The sequence below is a fragment of the Anser anser genome (assembly GCF_964211835.1).
Source record: "Anser anser genome assembly, chromosome: 3".
In the NCBI taxonomy this organism is placed as follows: Eukaryota; Metazoa; Chordata; class Aves; order Anseriformes; family Anatidae; genus Anser; species Anser anser.
The window spans coordinates 43505064-43525412 of NC_139722.1; the positions used below are offsets into that span (position 1 = coordinate 43505064).

The window sequence follows — 20349 nt, forward strand, 5'->3', positions numbered from 1 at the left end:
AATATTTAGGTTTCCAGTGCCAGTTAGTTAGGTTAGCTAAGATAATGAAATAGCTGTTGAAGAAGGTTGCAACCAAGCCATTAGCACTACAATCAAAATAGAAAGATGGCCATGTGAAGAAGTGGAATACATTGAAAGGAAGCTGTGAGAGCTCTTTCTTTGCTTACAGGTTTGCTGTTCCTGGGGAGAGCTACCTGCCCAGAGACAAGCTGGCCTTGCTGCAGCACCCAGCCTGCCTCCCAGGGCCTGCCACAGGCAACAACTGCTTTACTGCCTCAGTCCGTTGCCTTACTGCTGTACTGGGTCGGGCTGGGATGTTAACTTTCCCTGCAGCAGCCCATACAGTGCTGTGCTCTGCACTTGTAGCTAAAACAGCACTGGTATCACACCAGTGTTGTGTCTGCTGCTGAGCTGTGCTGGCACAGCATCAGGACTCTCTCTAACCCCCCTAGGGGTGGTAAAAGATGTGAGAAAAGAAACATCACCAGGGCAGCTGACCTAAACCAACCAAAGGGATACTCCATACCATATGGTGTCACACTCAGCAATAAAAGGTGGAAAAAGGAGGAAGAGGGGAGGGGCGGGCTCTCGTTGGGAAAACGTCTGTCCTCTTCCCGAACACCAGCTACGTGCGTTGAGGCCCTGCGTCAAGGACGTGGTCAAGCATCGCTCATTTGTGGGAAGTAGAGAGTAATTCTTTCCTCTGCACTTCCACATAGCCTTTACTTGTTTTGTTTAGTTTTCCCTTTCCCCCTCCCTTTTCCCCTTTCCCTTTTTTTCCCCCTTTAGTTAAATTGTTAATTGTTTAGTTAAATTGTTTAGTTAAATTTTTTAATTAATAATCTTTCCTTAATAATTATTTCTTTTTTCCTTTAATTAAATCATCCTTATCTCAACCCGTGAGTTGTTCTTTCCTTTACTTCTTCCCCTCCTTATCTAAGGAGGGGGAGTGAGAGAGCGGTTGCGGTGTTCAGCGGCCTAGTCCAGTAAAACCACCACAACTGCAGATGCCCTTCTTTTATTCCTGTGCCCCAGGTATATAGTAGACCCCGGATGTGGCACTGACATGGATTTTATTCAGATGTAACAGCTTGCTCAGGAATGCAGCAGAAGGCAGCAAGCCCCATTTTGGCCTGTAAGCAGCAGAGGCAGCAGCAGTACCATGCTGCGGGCAGACTGCGCAGAGCAGCGCCCTGACAGGGCTGCAAACACGAACACCGATAAGTGCTAGTGTTGGTGGCAGCTTTTTAGAGCTTGAGAAGAGCTCTTAGAAATTCCTCTGGCCTAGTCCATGGGCTTGCTGGGAACACCACCATATGCTATGACATTTGACGATATTTCTGCTTGTTTAACATAGTATCAGTAGTCTGGATGAAGCACCACAGTCCCATAGTACAACACAGTCACTATTACAGTAGCCATGTACCACAGTACATTACAAGCTGTGTTGCACCTATATTTAGGTCCCAGACAGTGCCTAACTGTAGATGTCACAGTCCCTTTTGACTAGACTATAAGGACAATTTTCTGAAGGAGGAATCGAAAGGCCGATTTGCTGAAGATATTAAAAATATCCTTGGAGGGAATACACGAAAGAGAGAAATGCTGCTGGACACAGCTTGGAGCTAAAAACCAAACCTTTAGAAAAGCTTTTCTCCTGCTGTATTTTATGTTACTAATGATTAAAAAAATAAAAGAGCCAAAATAGTATCATATAACAGTACCTTAACAGCGAGTCATATATAACAGTCTAATAGTAACTAAATAGCAGTAACAATACAAGTACTAAATTCAGAATTTGATGGCAGCAATATTAATAATAATCACACAGGAATATCTGCCTTAACAAAAGCTTTGACTTTTTTTTTTTTAATTTGAAAGTCAAAATTTTATGCTAATGATGCAAACGTGCAATGAGTTAGCTATAGGCAAAATTAATGGAGCATGTTACCGGAAGAATGCAAAATGTGACAAGTCATGAAAATGGGGGAGGGCAAGTAGCTGCAAGAGCTTTCATATGTATCATGCCAGAAAGTCTGGGAACTGTTATCTAAAAACTTGGGGGTAACCTGTGAGTCTTAAGTAATGCCCTACAGGAGAGGAAGAAGGTGCTCATTCATTCTATCGCTCACACCCTTAACCAGAAGCAAGAGGACACAATGCTTGCCAGCCAAATTTTGAACTAAAACAATCTACTCCCTCCTTATACCTCTGAGTATACTGGTTTGTTGCACATATTCAATATGCAGGGGGCAATGCCATGTGAGATACCTAATTTATCTGCCCACAAAGGATTTGATTCAAAAACCGTATAGTAAATGTTATGGAATAATCACTGTGCGATTTTGTGCTTCTCTCTTTAAAACAGCCAGGACCATGCTATTAAACAAGTCACATCAGATAAGAGAAGAAAAGAATGAGCTTCATCTGACCATACTTTATAGATGTGACAGGCCCCCAGCCTAAGTTTACCCACCTCTATTGTCGCTGGAAGCAGGCAGGCATTTCTGGAGAATGACTCATTCTCCCAAAATAAGTTTCTTGGATGGAAGGGATGATTCACCACCTGAAGGTACCTAGAGAGCATATGTGAGTAGCTCAGATTAGATGCCTATCTTATTGGCGCTGAAAGTTAGGTAAAATTAATCTCTAATACAGTAACTACCTGACAGTTCCAAGAATCTAGAGAAAAAAAATACAACATAAGATACATGAATTTGGCTCACTCTGATATACCTACATTGCTTTTCAAAAACTGACAATAGTCATAGTTTATTCTTGACAGAATTCAAAGCAAATGCCACAAAAAGACATGCACCAAGCAGGTAAGTGCAGTAACAAGGCACCATTTTTCTGTTCCTTTTGTTTCTCACATCACTATTACAGAAAGGAGACGCAAAGTGATTTTGAAGTGTAGTTATGTTCAGGAAACCATAATGGGTCCCATTATTACATTTCAAACACAAATCCACTAAAGCAATGTGCATTTTGCTATAAGACTTAAAAAAAAAAAAAAAAAAAAAAGGCACACACACAAGATCATGCTGATCCACGACACTGACATCAAGAAGCTTAAGAAGCATCTAGTCTGTTTCTTTTGAAACCTGCCAGCCTATATAGAGACAAAGAAAACAAGCTCGGTTCACTGCCTTGCTGTACTAATATTTCAGCATGGTAGAACTGGATATACCTCCTGCAGTTTTCACAGCTGTGGATGCTTCCCAGCTCATAATCCATCTTGGAGCTAGAATGCCTTGTTTTTTAAAGTATCTCATCATAACATATAAAAACTGAAATTAAGTGGCCATCACTCTCAAAATTAAACATCCTCTATATTACCTTCACATTAGGATATTTCATAGCAATACGTCTCCAATAGTTTTTTCATCTGGAAGAAGTTTCAGTCTGCATAGCCATATAACCCTTTTAGTGGGACAGGAGTGAACAGACAGCCAGCAAGTGCAGACGACATTCCTGGTTCCATACTGGTCCTGGTGGTAAGGAAAGATTGGCTGGGTAAAGAACTCACATATTTGTTATTTTCAGTATTCCCTTTAAAAAGAATAATCCACGAGGCAATATTAGGGACTAGCACGATGCTCTGGGCAGCCACACGCTTTGCCAGGCATATTTAGGAAATAGTTTCTTCTTTCAAAATTTTAAGCATATTACTGCCTAAGCCATAATTGCACTTCTGCATTTGTAGTGATTATATTACCAGAATTTAATGAAAGGGTAAGAAAAGCCATATAAAAACAGATTTTACTATATGCACTCACAGACACACACACACTTGTTTTATAACAAGTAAACCAAAGTTTTCTATTGCACTATGAGCTCAGCAGGGTATCTTACTGTTTGAGGCATGTCTCATATGGAAGACGGTGATTCCTGGCTAGAAATAAACTACCTCTGATTTAGATAACTTTATCGGGAAAAAATGTCAAAATTTGATTTATCAAAGATTTACCAGGTAATATTAATGAATTCTGGATAGGAAAAAGCACATAGAGTCATCAGTGCATCACAGATACAAGGACTTGGTACTCTATGAGAACTATAATACTTACTTGTTTAAAATATTCATCCAGATTTATGTTGCAAGCATGCTTGTTTGTCCTTTTACGTCTTGTAATTTCCTAAGTCACTGAACAATCAGAAGACTCTGACTCTAGGCACTGAAAGACTACTTCACCCTACACCACAAAATAACTCAAGTATTGCAAACCAAGTCATCTGAAAATGGTACCACCTTATTTGGGACAAGATAAATATTTGCCAGCACTACAAATGACAAAATGGTCATTTGCAGCTCCAATAGGGAGGAAGGCCAGTACAAAGGGCTATAGTCATCCCATTATCATTGCTGCATATATAAAAAGCAGTAAGAAATACACAGCAGCAGAGCCTTCTCTTTATGCTGTGGCTGCATCTATCTTTGAAGACCAATTCCAAATTATACTGTTCATTATACAGAGATATGTGTGGATAGGTCTGTAAGCATACATGGATGATGATGATACATATGTACACACACACATGATAAATCCCTCCCAGAAGTACAATTCCATAAAAAATATTTAATTCTGGATGAGTGAAGAGGTTCGAACCTTTAATATGTGTCTGAAAAAGCCTGGAAAAAAACTAAGCATGCTTGTTCTTCAACTGAATGCACAGAATTTGTTTCTACCCCAGACTTCAGAATGAGATCACTTGTGACAATGGACACAAATCATGCAATTTTAATATTAAATTTTAAATAACATTTTAATTTAATTCCTTTCCTCTTCAGATACGTTCTGTACTGGTCTGGTAGAGCAAAAAAGTCTGCAGGATTATATTGCAAAGTCTCTTGTGAGCAACTCTATTGAAATGAATAGATTTATTTCACATTTACAATTGCTATAATGAGAGCAAAAATTGGTCCCCTGTAATAAAAATGGTCCAGCCATGGAAGTGAAGATATGGAGAGTCCAATTAATTTCAAATATCTGAAACATTTCCAAGATGTTTTTCATGTAACATCAGTAGAAATGCAAAAATTGACTAAGGTACTACGGAATGACCTGGAATTAATAATTTGAAGACATAAGCAAGCCCAGTATCTTTACTAATCATGTCTGCAAGCCATCTTTCCTAAATACAGAATCACAGAATGGCCAATGCTGGGAGGGACCTCTGAAGATCATCTAGTCCAACCCCGCTGCTGAGCAGGATCACCTAGAGCATACATATAGTTTTATAATAAAATAGATGACCTCAGAGAAAAGCTAGCTTTTTAAATGCTCTCTGATTTCTTGCAGGAGGACGGGGGGTGAGGGGGGCTGGGATTTTTTTAAGTACATATTTTTTGACAACAAGAAAAATCTGCATATCATCTGTTCAAACATTGATGGATAAGCTGCAAAAAATCAGTAAGTGGATGAGAAATTGTAATGCTTCCCATCATTTCAAGGACTAGCAGGCAAGAACATCATAGTCAGTAGGAATTAGTAGGAATTCCAAAATTCCTGCTTACATCAGGAATGAAACAATCAAATAAAACAAGCCAGGGATTTATTTCTCAGACCAAATGGCATGGCTCAGCATACATTCTCCCCCATAAGGGGTTAAGGTCTCCCCTTAAAATATGATCTCCATACCCAAACTGTTAAATGCAATAAACTCTTGTCCTCTGTTAGCCTGTGAGCCATGCCAGGGAAAAGGCTTACTGGCCCATGAAAAAAATAAGTCTGTCAGATATTTAACAGCAAGGACTGTGCAGTGGTGCTGACAGAACCATGGAATGGTTGAGGTGGGAAAGAACCACCCGGTCCAACCCTGCTCAAGCAGGACCACCTTGAGCTGCTTGCCCAGAACCATGTCCAGGCAGCTTCTAAAGAAAAGGCCTGGAAAAATGCTTACTACAAAGCTGGAGAGGGACTCTTTGTCAGGGAGTGTAGCCATAGGACAAGTGGCAACAGCTTTAAACTAAACTATAGGAGATATAGATTGGATATTAGGAAGAAATTCTTTACTATGAGGGTGGTGAGGCACTGGCACAGGTTGCCCAGAGAAGCTGTGGATGCCCCATCCCTGGAGGTGTTCAAGGCCAGGCTGGATGGGGCTTTGGGCAACCTGGTCTGGTGGGAGGTGTCCCTACCCATGGCAGGGGGTTGGAACTGGATGGTCTGTAAGGTCCCTTCCAACCCAAAAACTATTCTGTGATCTCCAAGGAGGGAGACTCCACAGCCTCTCTGGGCAACCTGTGCCAGCACTCAGTTACCCACCAGTGCGCCCTGATGTTCAGACGGAACCTCCTGCGTTCCAGTTTGTGCCCACTGCCTCTTGTCCTGGCACTGGGCACCTCTAAAAAAAAAAAAAAAAAAAAAACTGGCTCCATTCTCTTTGCATCTTCCTTTCAGGTATTCCTAAACATTGACTCTCCCCCCGAGCCTTCTCTTCTCTACACTGAAGAGGCCCAGCTCTCTCTCCAAGGAGAGGTGCTCCAGTCCCTTAACTTAGCCATGCTGTAACCACTACACCCAGGACCATTTAGCAGTGTAGATGCTAAATCTAGCGGTGCAGATTCATTCCTGCAGCTCCCTCACCATGTCCAGGACTAGCTGACCTAAAGCGTTCAGGGGCTGCAGCTTTAGGCCGACCCTGATGCAAGGCGCTGTGAGGCTAAGGATGTTGGATCTCCGGGTTCCCTGACACAAAGATAAAAGACTTTGTCTCTGGAGACCAAGCTTAACTCAGGCTTTGACTGCTTGGCTTGGTCCTTGCAGCAGAGCCCCTAAAAGCATTAAGAGAGTTGGAAGTGTAAGAGTTCGAGCTTACTGACACCCCTGTTTACAATGAGACACCTTCGCACTCCAGTCTGATTCTCTGGAGGTTGCCTGGGGTCCTGGATAGTGTGGGAGTCTCTGGAACAGAGGAAAACAGCAGCATTTTGTTGAAGAAATACCAAAACAGAAGCCGCCTGCTTTTCTAAAGGAATTGATTCTTTGTCTGCTGAGAGAATTTCTGAAACCACTAACTTGCCCTTTGAATGAAAATCAAAACATTCTCAAAACACTGGCATTTCCCACAGAAACATAATGTAATTGACCTATGGCAACATCATAGAATCTTAATTGCTGCAGACAAACTAATACTTTCTCTAACCAACTAATCAGACTTCATGCAACTTACTTACTTCAAACCTCTGCTTGAAGTGATTTAGAACTTGCAACATAAAATGAGGATACAGTTTAAGAACAGAATCTATTTCTAAACATCACATTAATTTTTAAAAGCCATTCAGTCACTTGATAGATGTAAGCAGATTCACAAGAGACAGTGATAAGCTTTAAACAGAGCTGGGAAGTTTCTGTACAACCCTGGATGGGAAAGTTAGGAGGGGTTCAGATACCAAGGCATTTTTTTCACTGAAGTGAGGACACAACTGCTTCTGGGCATGCCCCAAAATAGACCTCATTTAGCTTGGAAAACACCTGGCAATTCTCAGTATCTCCAGGGACAGGTTAACGTCTGACTAGAGGCTCTGCGTATTTACTTTAACGTGGTGGCAATTAGGCATCTAATTTTTTTATTTTATTTTGGTATTAATTTCTCTCGTGCCTCATTTCTCACTTTATAAAAATTTGGGTAGTAGTGTATCTATCCTAAGTAGTGTCAGAAGGTATGTATATTTGGGGAAAAAACATCAAACAGTGCTAAGAAGAAACTGTGACTGGAACGATCAGAGTTCAAAATATTTTGGGGCAGTAGTGGTCATGAATTTCTATGCTAAAATTGATTTTGGATATTCTAGCCATATCTTTAGGAGTCTGAGATTCAAGACCAAATATATTTACTATTTAAAGCATATTTAGCATGCTTTTTTCAATTGTACATAACCTACGTGCACCATTACTATTGGGTTGTAATGTAATAGATATTTTTACTGTGAGCTGTGAGTTTTACTGTGAGTATAAACACTATTGAACAAATATTCAAATTCACCTCATGTAAAAGTTATGCTAGAAAATTGGATCTCTTGAACACTTAAATGGAACACAAGAAGAACAAAAAAATTGAAATTATAAAAAAAATCATTTGTTTATAAGTAATCTTTTTTTTCTCCTTTCTCCTATCATTTGCACTTTGTATTTAACAAGCAGTTAGCTAAGCTATAGAAGAGAGTGAAATCTTTTCCCTCAAAAAGCTGAATATCCCCTGCCCCCTTTTTATTTTTAACTTAAGGAAGCTGCAAATACATATTTCTACTGAGACTGAAAGAGAGCATCATTTGTGACCTAAGAAAGCATTCCTGTATTCCTGTATTTCATTTCACTCTGTCCTCACAACTAGAATAAGCGCTCTTCTTTGAATATGACTAACATACTGTATCTGATTCCTTTTCTCAGAAGAGTTCAGTATGCTGAATTGTATCGCGGACTTTTTTTTTCCCTTTTGAATGGTCATGCTGTGGTGTATTTGTTTGATGAGAGGCTGAATCTTGCTTTGTACTTGCGGTAGACAGTAAAATGCTATGACCAGTCTACGCTGATCTTTAGCTCCTGTGGGTCAAACAGCAGCTTTCATGGAAACTCCTGGAAATACCCTGTGCATGGTACTACTTGTGGCCACTCTACCCATCATACCGTTTCATCATATTTTCACTGTGTTTTGCTTTACTTTTGTACATGCTGTAGCTTCAGCCCCTCAAGAGAGGCTCAACAGAATCTGTTGCTTAGTAATAGTAACCTTCATGGAAATTAACTTGAACTTCAAAAGAACAAAACATCTTTCGTTAGTCACAGATTTTAAGATAATGAATTCCTCTGAGAAAGTTGATTAGAAAAGCCAGCCTTCCAGAATCAAGCACCACCGATGTTGACCTAAGATGAATTACAAAGGTTAGCAACGCTCCTAAAAGGGCCATTTCTTTGTATCCCTTAAATTATAGTTAAGATTCTTCCTAGCAATTCCCAGGCTCACCTTGACAATGGCACTAATAAAGTAAAGATTTACGTAAGTGAAATCAGCCTCTCATACAGAAAAAAAGTCAGAAAGAATTACGGTGGTCATATAGTCTGGCCTCCTGCACAAGCCATGTGAATTAATTATTGTAACACAAACACCTCCTAAAAAAATCTCAAATATAAAATGCTTTTTGAAATTTTCTTTTCCCTTAGAGACCTGCTTCAGTTAAAAAAAAAAAAAAAAGTCTTGTGTTAGGGAAGAGGGGTTAAGATCCAGACGCATGAAAAGTGCTTCAGTTTACAGCCCATTTGCAGACTCTCATTCGGTGTCAGAGACAGGTGCCTACACTACTTGTGCTGAGAGCAAAGTCAGCTGCCTTCAAAGGTTTTGTCAGAGATAGCTAAAATAATACATTCATCTCATCATATGGATCTGCTTCTACACGTGTCCAGAAGTGCTGCAGCACTGACAGTGGTGAACAGTGCAGTGCCCATCTCAAACTAGGATTTGCAGAACAGGCTTTACATTATCCACGTCACGAGAAATTCCATCCACAGGCATTGTCAGGGCTCATTCAACAGCTAAGACTGGAAAAAAAAAAAAAAAAAAAAAAAAACACATAACCAAGACAAATTTCTTGGCAGACCACTCCCTTAAGCTAGTTATTCAGTGGTGAATATATTTATGAGGGAAATATGGTATCAGTTCACCTTAGGACACAAGAGGATTTTAAACCAGAGCTTCTGTCTCTTGCTAATGCTATAATCAGTGGATTCTTACCTTATCCATGGTAAGAATAGAAAGGGCATTCTCAGTCCCTCCTGTAAAAGCCGTTCTACGTTGAACAGAATAATTAACTATTCGCTGAAAGAGAAAGGACATGCACCTGGGCTGCGGTACTTGCTGCATGCCATCAGTGATGGGGCTTCCAACAGTTGAAAACCTAATTGCAAAACTCTACCTTATATGAAAGGTGACTGGAGCACAGCCTTCCGCTTCCTTGTGAGTACGCTAGCTCTTTCCCTCTGGCCCAAGAATTATGAAGTCACTCATTGTGATAGCATCCACAGGAAGGACTGACAGCATCTCCCTGCTCTAGGACATACTGCTGATACACAACAGGTTCAACCTCCTCCTGCAAGGAAGGGAAGGATATCCAAGTCCAAGGAACCAAATTCAAAGACTGTTCTCACCGCCAAAGAATCAATAAACAGGAGATGATGGAAGACAGGCCACTCTCTTCCTTTGAAAGGCATGACTTTTTCAGGGAGACGGCACTGGCACCCCAAAGAACAGCAGGACTGAAGCTGTACTTTAGCACCCAGATTTTCCTCCAATCTACAGGGTCTCTCTTTTGCCATACCAACTTTAGGCACTGCTCACAGCCACCAAAATCTTCTGTCTTTGACACAGAGCCTAGGTCCCTTACATCTAAGGACAACACTGATGTTTATCACAGCAGTGATTACAGCCCCTTTGGAGATCAGATTAATTCACTCCTGGAGGAATTAATGCCATTTATTTGACGAGAACTACTCTTTCAACAGAAGGGACAGCGTTAGTAGAATTCCTACTCACAGTGGTGAAAAGGCTTACCTCTATTTCAGGTCAACCACAGAGGTTTGAATTGCAGTCATCTATTTAAGGCACAGCACCAATTAAACAAGGAGCATGCCTCAATATTGCTATGTTCTGCTCCCACACACAAGCAAAGTTAGTTATCTAGACAGGCGAATAGAACAGGAACAACTTATACTTTGATATTTATGAATACTACCTGCACTCGCTTGCAGCACTGTTAGTGATTTTACCTCAAGCTGCACTCACTGTTGCACAATAAAGTAAAATAAGACATACTCTGCTCAAAGTATCCATAACGTCCATTTTACAAACACAGATCAGTTTTGTAAGGAGCAGCTAAGAATTAAGAAGCATCACCTACTACAGCTGATAATTTTTCCCATCTCACACAATGCAGTAACTGACTTAAGGCTTTCTTTTCTCCTCATATCATAGCAGATCTGATTGTCTTCATTAATGCCATTTTGATTGACAGCAAGCAGTAGGAACTCCAGTTCTGTTTAATACTCACTGGCAAATTCTGTGCCCAAGGTACTCACAAAAACAGAGGGACAAATTCAGCCATGAGCTGATCACTATTGTAGCTTAGTTGGAACAGGACAAAAACGGAATAAAACCTGGACCTACTGGGGATAAGAGCAGAATCCTGCACTAATGCTAGAAGCAAATACATGTGGACCTGTAACAGCTCTTCCCTGACAGCCCTAATCTTATAGTCCAAGTTGGTAAAGCTCTCTCTCAGCCTGCCAGAGATGCTTCAAATAGCCCAAGAGCTGCTCCCGGTACCTGCGCTTCCTCACCTTCTCCAACCATCAGCACCAGCACCTCCTGCCACAACACGGCAGAGCAGGAGGTGCTGCCTCAGGGGAGGTGGAAGGCAAAAGGAGGGAAGAGATGAAGAAGTGGTTGTTGAAGAAGTCAGGGACAGAGCATTGCAATTAGCTGTGTGGCCAGCTGAGCAAGGCCATCCCCTAGCACCTGGAATACCCATCCCCTTGCAGGGGTTCTCTAGGGACATGTCTTGACTCTACCATTTCTCTACATCACTCTAGTGGAATTTCTGCTGAATCATTAGCAAGCTGAGAAATTTCCCCAAAACAGCCAAGATGCTGAACATTTTTCATTCTACTAATATCTGAAGTAATTCATCACATACAAACAAGCAGCATTTGAATCATAAAGGTCACTGTCTTATACTGAAATGAATCATGCCATGCAATACCACTGCCTGCTTCATTTACTGTAAAATAAGATTATTTAAATTACTGAGTCCTAGCTAAAAGATAGCACACAGTACAGGTAGTATTTTTTGGATTTTTTTTTTCTCCTTTGCAGTATATTACCACTTTTATTTTAGCTATGTTGACACACAAGCTCGTAAGAGAGCTTTCTATTTTTTTAAAACATTTTGTTTTAAACTGAAATTCTGAAAAGCAATCACACTCAATTAATTTACAAATAAAATAAATATAATGTTTGCAACTAGGAAGCTGGGCATCAAATTGAAGAAAACTTTTGCTTAGGTTGTGAATATACAAATATATAGCAATTGTACAGTCCTTAGCCACATTTTTTTGAGAATGCTCTTTTTGTTTGTTTGTTTCTTTGTTTCTCAGGTACGTTCACAGGCTTAGAAAAGACAATACCATTCTATTTAACAGGTTGTTTTAAAAGAGTAGTTCAAGTTTTCTTCAGAAAGTGACTATTCCTCAAAAAGAAAAAAATCAAACCAGTCCACAATGGCAAAGTAGTGTCTCCTAGAAAACTGGACTTAAGAAATTTGTCACCATTGCAACCACAACAAACTTGTGCTCTGAATTTTTATTTTTCACTTAAAAATAAATCAAGATCTCTCTCTAGGAGGGCACTGCTGAATGATTTGAGAATTGAAAGTTTCAAATGGTTACAGAAAGACCACTGAAGTCTTGCAACTGTTTATGCGTGTGCCCAAATTCAAAAGAAAATATAAAAGCATCTGGCATACAAATTAAGAAAGTAACAGAAAACAGTAAGAGGCAAAACAATTTTCTTATCTATATACATAAATTTTCTTACATGAGTAACAAATGTCAAAAATACACAACTTTGAGTACAAAAGAATCATTTTAGCAATAGATTTCTACAAATGAGCCTTGTGTAAGCAGCATGCTTTCACAGAATGAATTAAACTGAAACATAATTGAAAATACATTCATTTCCATCCTCCACATCAAAGATTTCTGAAAATGTAACATAAGGGAATGCAGTTTAGTAACCAGTATAATTTCTGGAGAAGACTGTTGTAATTTGCCAGTACAATCGAGAACAATCAACTTTATTTTTTAAAATCCTGACTTGATCAAACCCACCAAAATGCCTTAGTAGCCCCTAATTCTGCAAACATGCAGATGTTTTAACATTACAGACGTTTGCAAGGTCAGGCTTATTTTGGCAGGATCACAGACAGTAAGACTGAGCAGTTTTAGTGGTCTTTAACTTGGTCCTAGAACTTCAGCTGTAACAAGGCACTGCTCTAAAGACAGTGTATTAGATACAATAGGCCAAATGATTTTGTAAACACAGTTATCCTGGGGATTATTCTCTGACACCTTTTTGTATGTTTGTTTGAACACCCTTTGTTCACTGCAAGCTCTCATCATCTCTAAAACCTGTTAAGTGTGAATACTGTATCACCACCTCAGTCACTTTTGAATTTGGGCTACACAATCAGCGCTTCTTTTCTCCAGGTATCAGCAGGCCCAGCTCTGAGCAGAAACCCTGGCAGAGTTGTAATAAACAAACACCAAGTTATTCAGACAGATTAACTTTCTTTGATGTTTGCAATTTATACTTCACAGCAAGTACTTATCAGAGATTCTGAAATCCCCCCAACAATCTTTTCCCTTTCCCCTCCCCTTCAAGAAAACCATCTCACTTTCCTGTATTACTCATTCTCATTCCTTTTTGAATTACTATATTTTACATTTGTTCAAGCCCCTTACATCATAGCTCTGGAAGACAGCAAAAAATACCTGTTCTGCCATCTTAGTGTGTACTCTTACCATATTACATTAACTCTAAGCACAATTTTGCTGCTTTCAGAGATAAACAAGGATGACAGCTCTGAAACAGAAAATCCATACAACCCAGGTCATAAACTTTTGCCATCAATGTAAATGTAATTGAGAAGTAAAAGCTATACTGCAAAGACACACTAAAACTCTGTTTTACAGCGGAACTCTTTTACCGCCTATCATTTTGATCAGAAAAATCCATATCATCAGTGCAGTTGACAAGGAATAGAAAGCATGGACATCAATAACATCAGCCCCGCCAGGGTGCCTTCACAATCCAGAACCTCCAATAGCAGTGCATTAACAAGCTTTTTTTTTGTTGTTAAAAAATGAAATTACTAAAATTCAGAATCATTCCTTTTATTCTCATAAAATGTAGAAATTGCCAACACTTTTACCAATAATTGTCAATGAGAGGAACAGAAATTACAGTTAAAGTAGTTCTTCACTGAAGACTTGAATAAAATCTGTGCTAGAAATGCTTAGCTGGCCTCCAGAAGCAAGCAGTCCCTGGACATCCACGCAGTACAGAGCATTTCCTTCATACACTCAGTTCAGAATTCATGCAGCAATAGATAAAATTGCTCTTATTTGCTCTTCAGGAACAAGAATAATGAAGAGGCCCCATGCTTTGGAGTACTGAAAGACAGCTGGAACCAAGAGAAGCCCAACCCCTAGCCCTGGCTGACAAGTTCATTGTGCCTTATTCCTCCTGTACCCCATCACAGACAGCCCCAAAAACCGGCTGCAAGAACACGCAAGTTCTGCAAGCATTCTTCCCTAGGCTCAGAGGAACTGGGGATCTCACTTCAAAGCCCAAACCTAAGGCTTATTTTTACTTGCTTCTCATTAAATATTTATTTAGCTGGTTGAAAAGAAAAATATCTGAGCCTGGATTGCTATGGTCAAGGAAGACCTTCGTCTTTCTACTTTCCAGGCAGGTATCGAGACAGCCTGGTACTAACCAAAAGGGTGGTTTGTCATTTCAGGGGGAGAACCCCATGCCTAATGCATGAGAACAGTAAAGTAAACCCTTGAAGCAGCAGCCACTACAGAAGGAAAGGAGCAAAGAAAAATGAATGTAAAGAAGTCCCAGAGGGAAAAAGGGGAACTTTACCCCATCCCTAGCAAACTTTGCTGACCAACTGTTAACCATTATTACCAGATTATGGTTTCAATCTAATACTTAAACTGGAAAAGAAGTCATTAGGATTTCTGTCCCCCACAGCTGTTCCTATGTAGGCTACATAGGTTTCCCCTACTATCCCTAATTCTATCCCAATGAACACCTGATAGCATGATTTCAGCCATATAGAGCATACCTAGCCTTAAATGATCTTCATGCAGAAACAGCATTATACCAACATACCGTGAACTGAAAGCACAGAGTCACAATTTCTGACAGCTTTTCAGGCATGTCACTAGGCTTGGATAGCATCGAACAACCTTAAGTAACCACACCACAGCTACCCTTTCCCCCTCCAACAATTTTCAAGTGAACTCCCTTTTTCTAAATCTTTTGTTAGCCTAAACCTCAGGATACGGTATTTCCATCGCTTTCTTTCCTTTTCTTTTCTTCTTCCAACTCCCCTCAGAACTAAGCAGTTAATGCTACTTCTGATCAGTTGTTTGAAAAACATCAAATCCATGACTCTAATTGTAGCTATACCAACATAAATTGCCCTCCTAGAGCTTACATGGGACTTTCATTGAAATTCACCAATATAACAAATAATAACAACAATAATACCCCTTCAATACAGAACAAAATATTCCAATGAACAAATTCTATAGCAATTTCTTTAAAGTGCACAAAAATATTAATGGAAATATTAAAAAAGAAAAAAGTTTTATAGTGTCGCCACCAAAACTTCTGAAATATTGTTAAAATTAAATAGAAGTTATCTAATGAGACTTTTTGGCTCTAATACATTGGCAGACAGCAGCAACATTTTTCAGAAAAATTACACCAACTGAATATACTGTACCTTAGCAGCATAAAAAATCCCTACAATTAGATGCAATTGCAGGTCTAGTACGCATAAACCTGACAAAATGTTACAAATGCAATTTTTGTTTAAAAGAATGGATTTCCATGGAATCCTAGAGGTAACATTTGTTATTTTGTGTAGATTGTATTCTGGTAGTAAACCCAACTATAACCGATCACCTCCCCTCCCTCTGTCTTTCCTCCCAAAATTGCACAGAAAATTTAATCAAGTTATAAGATATGGCCACACTGAAAAAGCCATATGAAACAAAAACAAAAATCAACCTAAAGCCTAAAAACAAATAATCCCAGAAAATAACGATCAATCATTGTCATACAACTGCAGCTTTACACTACAGACCGATGCTCTCCACACACATAGATGGCACTGGGTCGAATGCGCCGCCTTGTATGGCCAGGTAGCTGTGGCAAAAACTTGAAGTATTTGGGCATCAAGTCTAAGCATGCATCATGAAACTTCTTAATCCTCCAGTAGTAAATCAGTGGGTTCAGTGCAGACTTGAGGTAGCAGAGCCAAAGGAGCCAAGTGCTTATCTCAAAAAAGTTGTGCTTGTAGTAGAAGTGGCTGTTGAATGTGGCAATAAGGCTGTAAGTGGTGAAGGGTGCCCAACAGACTATGAAGACAAGGAACAAAATCAAGATGGTCGTGAAGGCACGAGTTTTAAAGCTCATATCAATATTCATCTGAAAAGGTCTCTGTAAGCTCATAAGACCAAGTTTGCTGGCCTGGCTGAGGCATATGCTATCAGGGTGGCTATGGATACGAACTGCATTGTGGCGGACAGTGTTGAGTATGCCCATAAAAGAATACAGCATTACCAGGAATGGAATAAAAAAGGAAATTAGCAAGATAACTATCACATACGCTCGGTAACCTGGGTTGGTAGAGTAGCCAAAAACACACTGAGGTGCTCTCGAGGGTATCTGCAGATTAGGATTCCCTACTGACAACGGGAAAGCAACAACAAAGGATGCTGCCCAGGAAATCACAATTAGAATCTTCGCGCGGTACGGGTTCAGTTTATCTTGCCTCTGCACTATGATAAGAAATCGGTCAATGCTAATAATAAGAAGAATGGCTACCCCCTCTATGACAAAAAGCCAGAAAAACATGGCAGAGACTCTGCAGAATATATCCCCAAAAATCCACTGAGTGGTAATGATTGTTATCAAAGCAAAAGGCATGTTCAGCACTGCCAGCAGCATGTCTGCAAAAGCCAGGCTTGCTAAGAGAATGTTAATTGCAGATCGCATAGCTGCCTTCTGGTAGACCATGAGGCAGACAACAAAGTTTCCAAGGAAAGAAACCAATAGGATAAATATCATAGCAGCAGAAAGAATGATCTGGAGTGGCAAACTCAAGCTCCTGAAAACTTCTTGCGATGGCAGGATAGCTGTAGCATTTACCAGAAAAGTACTTCTCTCAGTGGTAAGCACAGCACCTGAACTATATCTCAATGGCTGTGTTGTGCCACTACGAAGCAAGAACTGTGGAGTGGTAAAATTCGTGTAGGCATTTTCATAAACAATAAAAGTAGCATTTGAGGTCCCAGGACTGGCCAGTGTCAACATTGCTGAGAAAACCATTGCTTCAGGAAGAATGAAAGCAGAACCAAAGGTCTTCAAGGCATTTCAGCTTGTTCAGGCAGTATCTTATTCCTGGTCATTTACCAAATCAGAGTTCAACATCTGAAAGCATCAAAGCTCTTAAATTCATGTCAGTATTTCCATCTGAAAAAAAAAAATAATAAAGAAACAAAGTAAGATTCTCTAAAATCAATGTGAACCAAATGATCACTTGCTTTCCTCAGTGACAAAAGTATCCTTACGCTTTAAGCTTTACACTTCAGAGTGACATTTTGCTTAAGAACCCACACTGGGGTCTAGTACTATTTGGTCATTTTCTTAAAGATGCTTTTCTCTACTATAACCAGGACTGGAAATCTTGTGTTCAAAACCAAAACTTTACTGATGAAGAGTGAATAATTCAAATCAATATAATCATAGAATCATCCAGGTTAAAAAAACCTTCAAGATCAAGTCCAACCACCAACCTGACCTAATGAGTCCCATCACTAAACCACATCCCTTGGTGCCACATCAGCACGTCTCTTAAAAACCTCCAGGCCCAAGAACTCCACCGTTTCCCTAGGCAGTCTGCTCCAATGCCTGACCACTCACTCCAAGAAGAAATTCTTCCTGATATCCAACCTAAACCTCCCCTGCCACAACTTGAGGCCATTTCCTCATATGCTATAGCACTTGTCACCTGAGAAAAGAGACTGACACTCTCCTTGCTGTAGTCTCCTTTAAGGTAGTTATAGAGAGCAATGAGGTTTCCCCTCAACCTCCTCTTCTCCAAACTGAACAGCCCCAGTTCCCTCAGATGTTCCTCCTAACTCGTTTTCTAGTCCCTTCACCAGCTTCATTGCTCTTCTCTGTGCACACTGGGTCTGCTCAATATCCTTCCTGTAATGAGGGGCCCAAACTGAACACAATATTTGAGGTGCGGGCTCACCAGTACTGCGTGCAAGGTTGGCCTTTTGGTCACCTGGACATACTGCTGGCTCACGCTCTCTTCCCCAGGCCTATATTGCTGCATGGGGTTATAACCCAAGTGCAGAACCCAGTACCTACCCTTATTGAATGTCATTAGATTGGACTTGGCCTACCCAGATCCCCCTGCAAAGCCTTCCTACCCTCAAGCAGATGGACAGTCCCACCTGACCTGGCATCGCCTGTGATCTTACTGAGTGTGCACTCAATCCCCCCATGAAGATTGTTGATAAAAACACTGACCAAAACTGGCCCCAGTACTGAGCCCTGGGGAATGTCACTGGTGACGGGCCACCAACTGGACTGAACTCCTTTCACTATGACTCTGAGCCTGGCCATCCAGCCGGTTCTTCACCCAGCAAACTGTACACCTGTCCAAGCCATATGCAGACAGTTTCTCCAGGAGAATGCTGTGGGAAACAGTGTCAAATGCTTTACTAAAACCCAGGTAAAACAACATCCACAGCCTTTCTCTCAGGTTGGTCATTTTGAAGGAGATCATGTTAGTCAGGCAGGACCTGCCTTTCATAAACCTATGCTGGCTGCTTCTGATAATTCGACTGCCCTGTATGTGCTGTGTGATGACATTCAAGATGATCTGCTCCATAACCTTCCCTGGTACTGAGGTCAGACTGACAAGTCTGTAATTCCTTGGATTCTCTATCTTTAAAGTATCTTTATATAAATCTCATAGCCAACTTCATGATTTTGTTTTGAAATCGCCTACAGCTGGAAACATTAGTAACATTTCCAAATAACTTAGATAGTACCAGTATCATCTACCTACCTGTTTGGTAGGCACTGAAAAGCTTACCTATTTGAGCTACAATACATATTACAGAACCCCTTGTTCTAAGTCAACAGCATCAGATGCCTCAGGGAAAAAAACAAACAAACAAAAAACATGTAAAACATCTTAACCTGTTATTTATTATCAAATAACACATCCACAGGACTAAAGTATTTCTCAATTTGTTTCATTTAGTGACTGACTCATATCAACATGCAGGAAACTAACTCTTCTTTAGTTGTTACAACCCTTCCTCCTGCAGCAAGCGTTCTCATTTTCACTGGTCTAGATATGTCTTTGTTAATTCATCTTGCTATTCCACATAATTTAACTGTGCATGTCCTCTTTTTCCCTGTAAATCTAATCCTTAGACATTATGCTGAACCCCCTCCCTCACTGTTATGCTAACACAATGCGACATTTCCTTTTAGAGTTTACCCATACCATCTTAGGTATTTATCAAATATTCACTGTTCTTACCGACAAAACGCAGAAGAGCTGAGAGCTGTCTCCCCCTTTCAGTGCTAGGTCTTCAAAGAACTCCTCCTCTCTATCTTTGACTATTAATTTAAGCACCCACAGAGTACTCTGGCATCTAATCAAGCTGGAAAACAGAAGGACTCTATGCCTTTTTTAAAAATGGATCACCACAGCCAGAAACATAAAGTGGGATTCACCTCATTCAATCTGGATGACAGTAGCAGCCACTTCAGGCTGTTTTCATGTTTTTTGTCAGACGAAGGATATAGGTATCTACAGAGGGCAATCTATCTCCTCTACCTCTGTGACAAGTTTGTGCTGCTAACTTGAGATGCCTGTGTCTGGTAACACAAATCCCACCCATAGTATCTATGCATGTTCTGGTTGGTACAAACATTGGGCACTAATGAAAAGAGGAAGAAACACTTCAGAAATTACAGAAGGACCATATGCTTCAAGGAGGATCAAAAATGTACTCTTCCCAGGATAATATTTCACTATCAAAGGAATGAACTGTCAGACAAGTCTAATGTACATGCCCAGGATGGACAACTTTTTGTGATTCAAATGCAAGGTTGCTCAGGATACTGACAAGAATTCATCAGGAACATCAACATTATGGCCCGCTCGTCTCATTCCATAGCAAAGCTATTCCCTTCCCATTTTCATGCTTAGGATCACTAGATGGTTTCCAGGGCCTGACAGCCTTTGGCTTTTTTTTTTTTAAAGACAAACTATTAATCTGTCTCTCTTCATTTCCAGTAGTACGATGAAGAGATATTATTATAAGCATGTTAATTTCGTTGAGTCATACGTATTCCACTTTTTAGAGGACTTCCTGCTGCAATAGAAAAAACTATTGTCATCATTTTCTACTTTACCCTATTATATTTCAACAGCTGTTAAACTCAGCAAGAATATACCAA

At 40.2% G+C, this 20349-nt stretch overlaps 1 protein-coding gene across 13 annotated transcripts in view; it reads right to left on the bottom strand.

The window, feature by feature from the left end:
* Positions 1 to 859: 859 nt before the first annotated feature.
* Positions 860 to 20349, bottom strand: part of GPR63 (G protein-coupled receptor 63) — a 40849-nt gene continuing 21359 nt past the window's right edge. For 12 of the 13 annotated variants that reach the window (XM_083827723.1, XM_083827713.1, XM_083827719.1 and 9 more), the window contains one exon: positions 860 to 17328. In XM_083827723.1, the coding sequence (XP_083683849.1) occupies positions 15925 to 17184 (1260 nt within the window). In that variant the 5' untranslated portion in view covers positions 17185 to 17328 and the 3' untranslated portion in view covers positions 860 to 15924. The remainder of the gene's footprint in view (positions 17329 to 20349) is intronic. The other variant, XR_014581094.1, reaches the window with a different exon arrangement.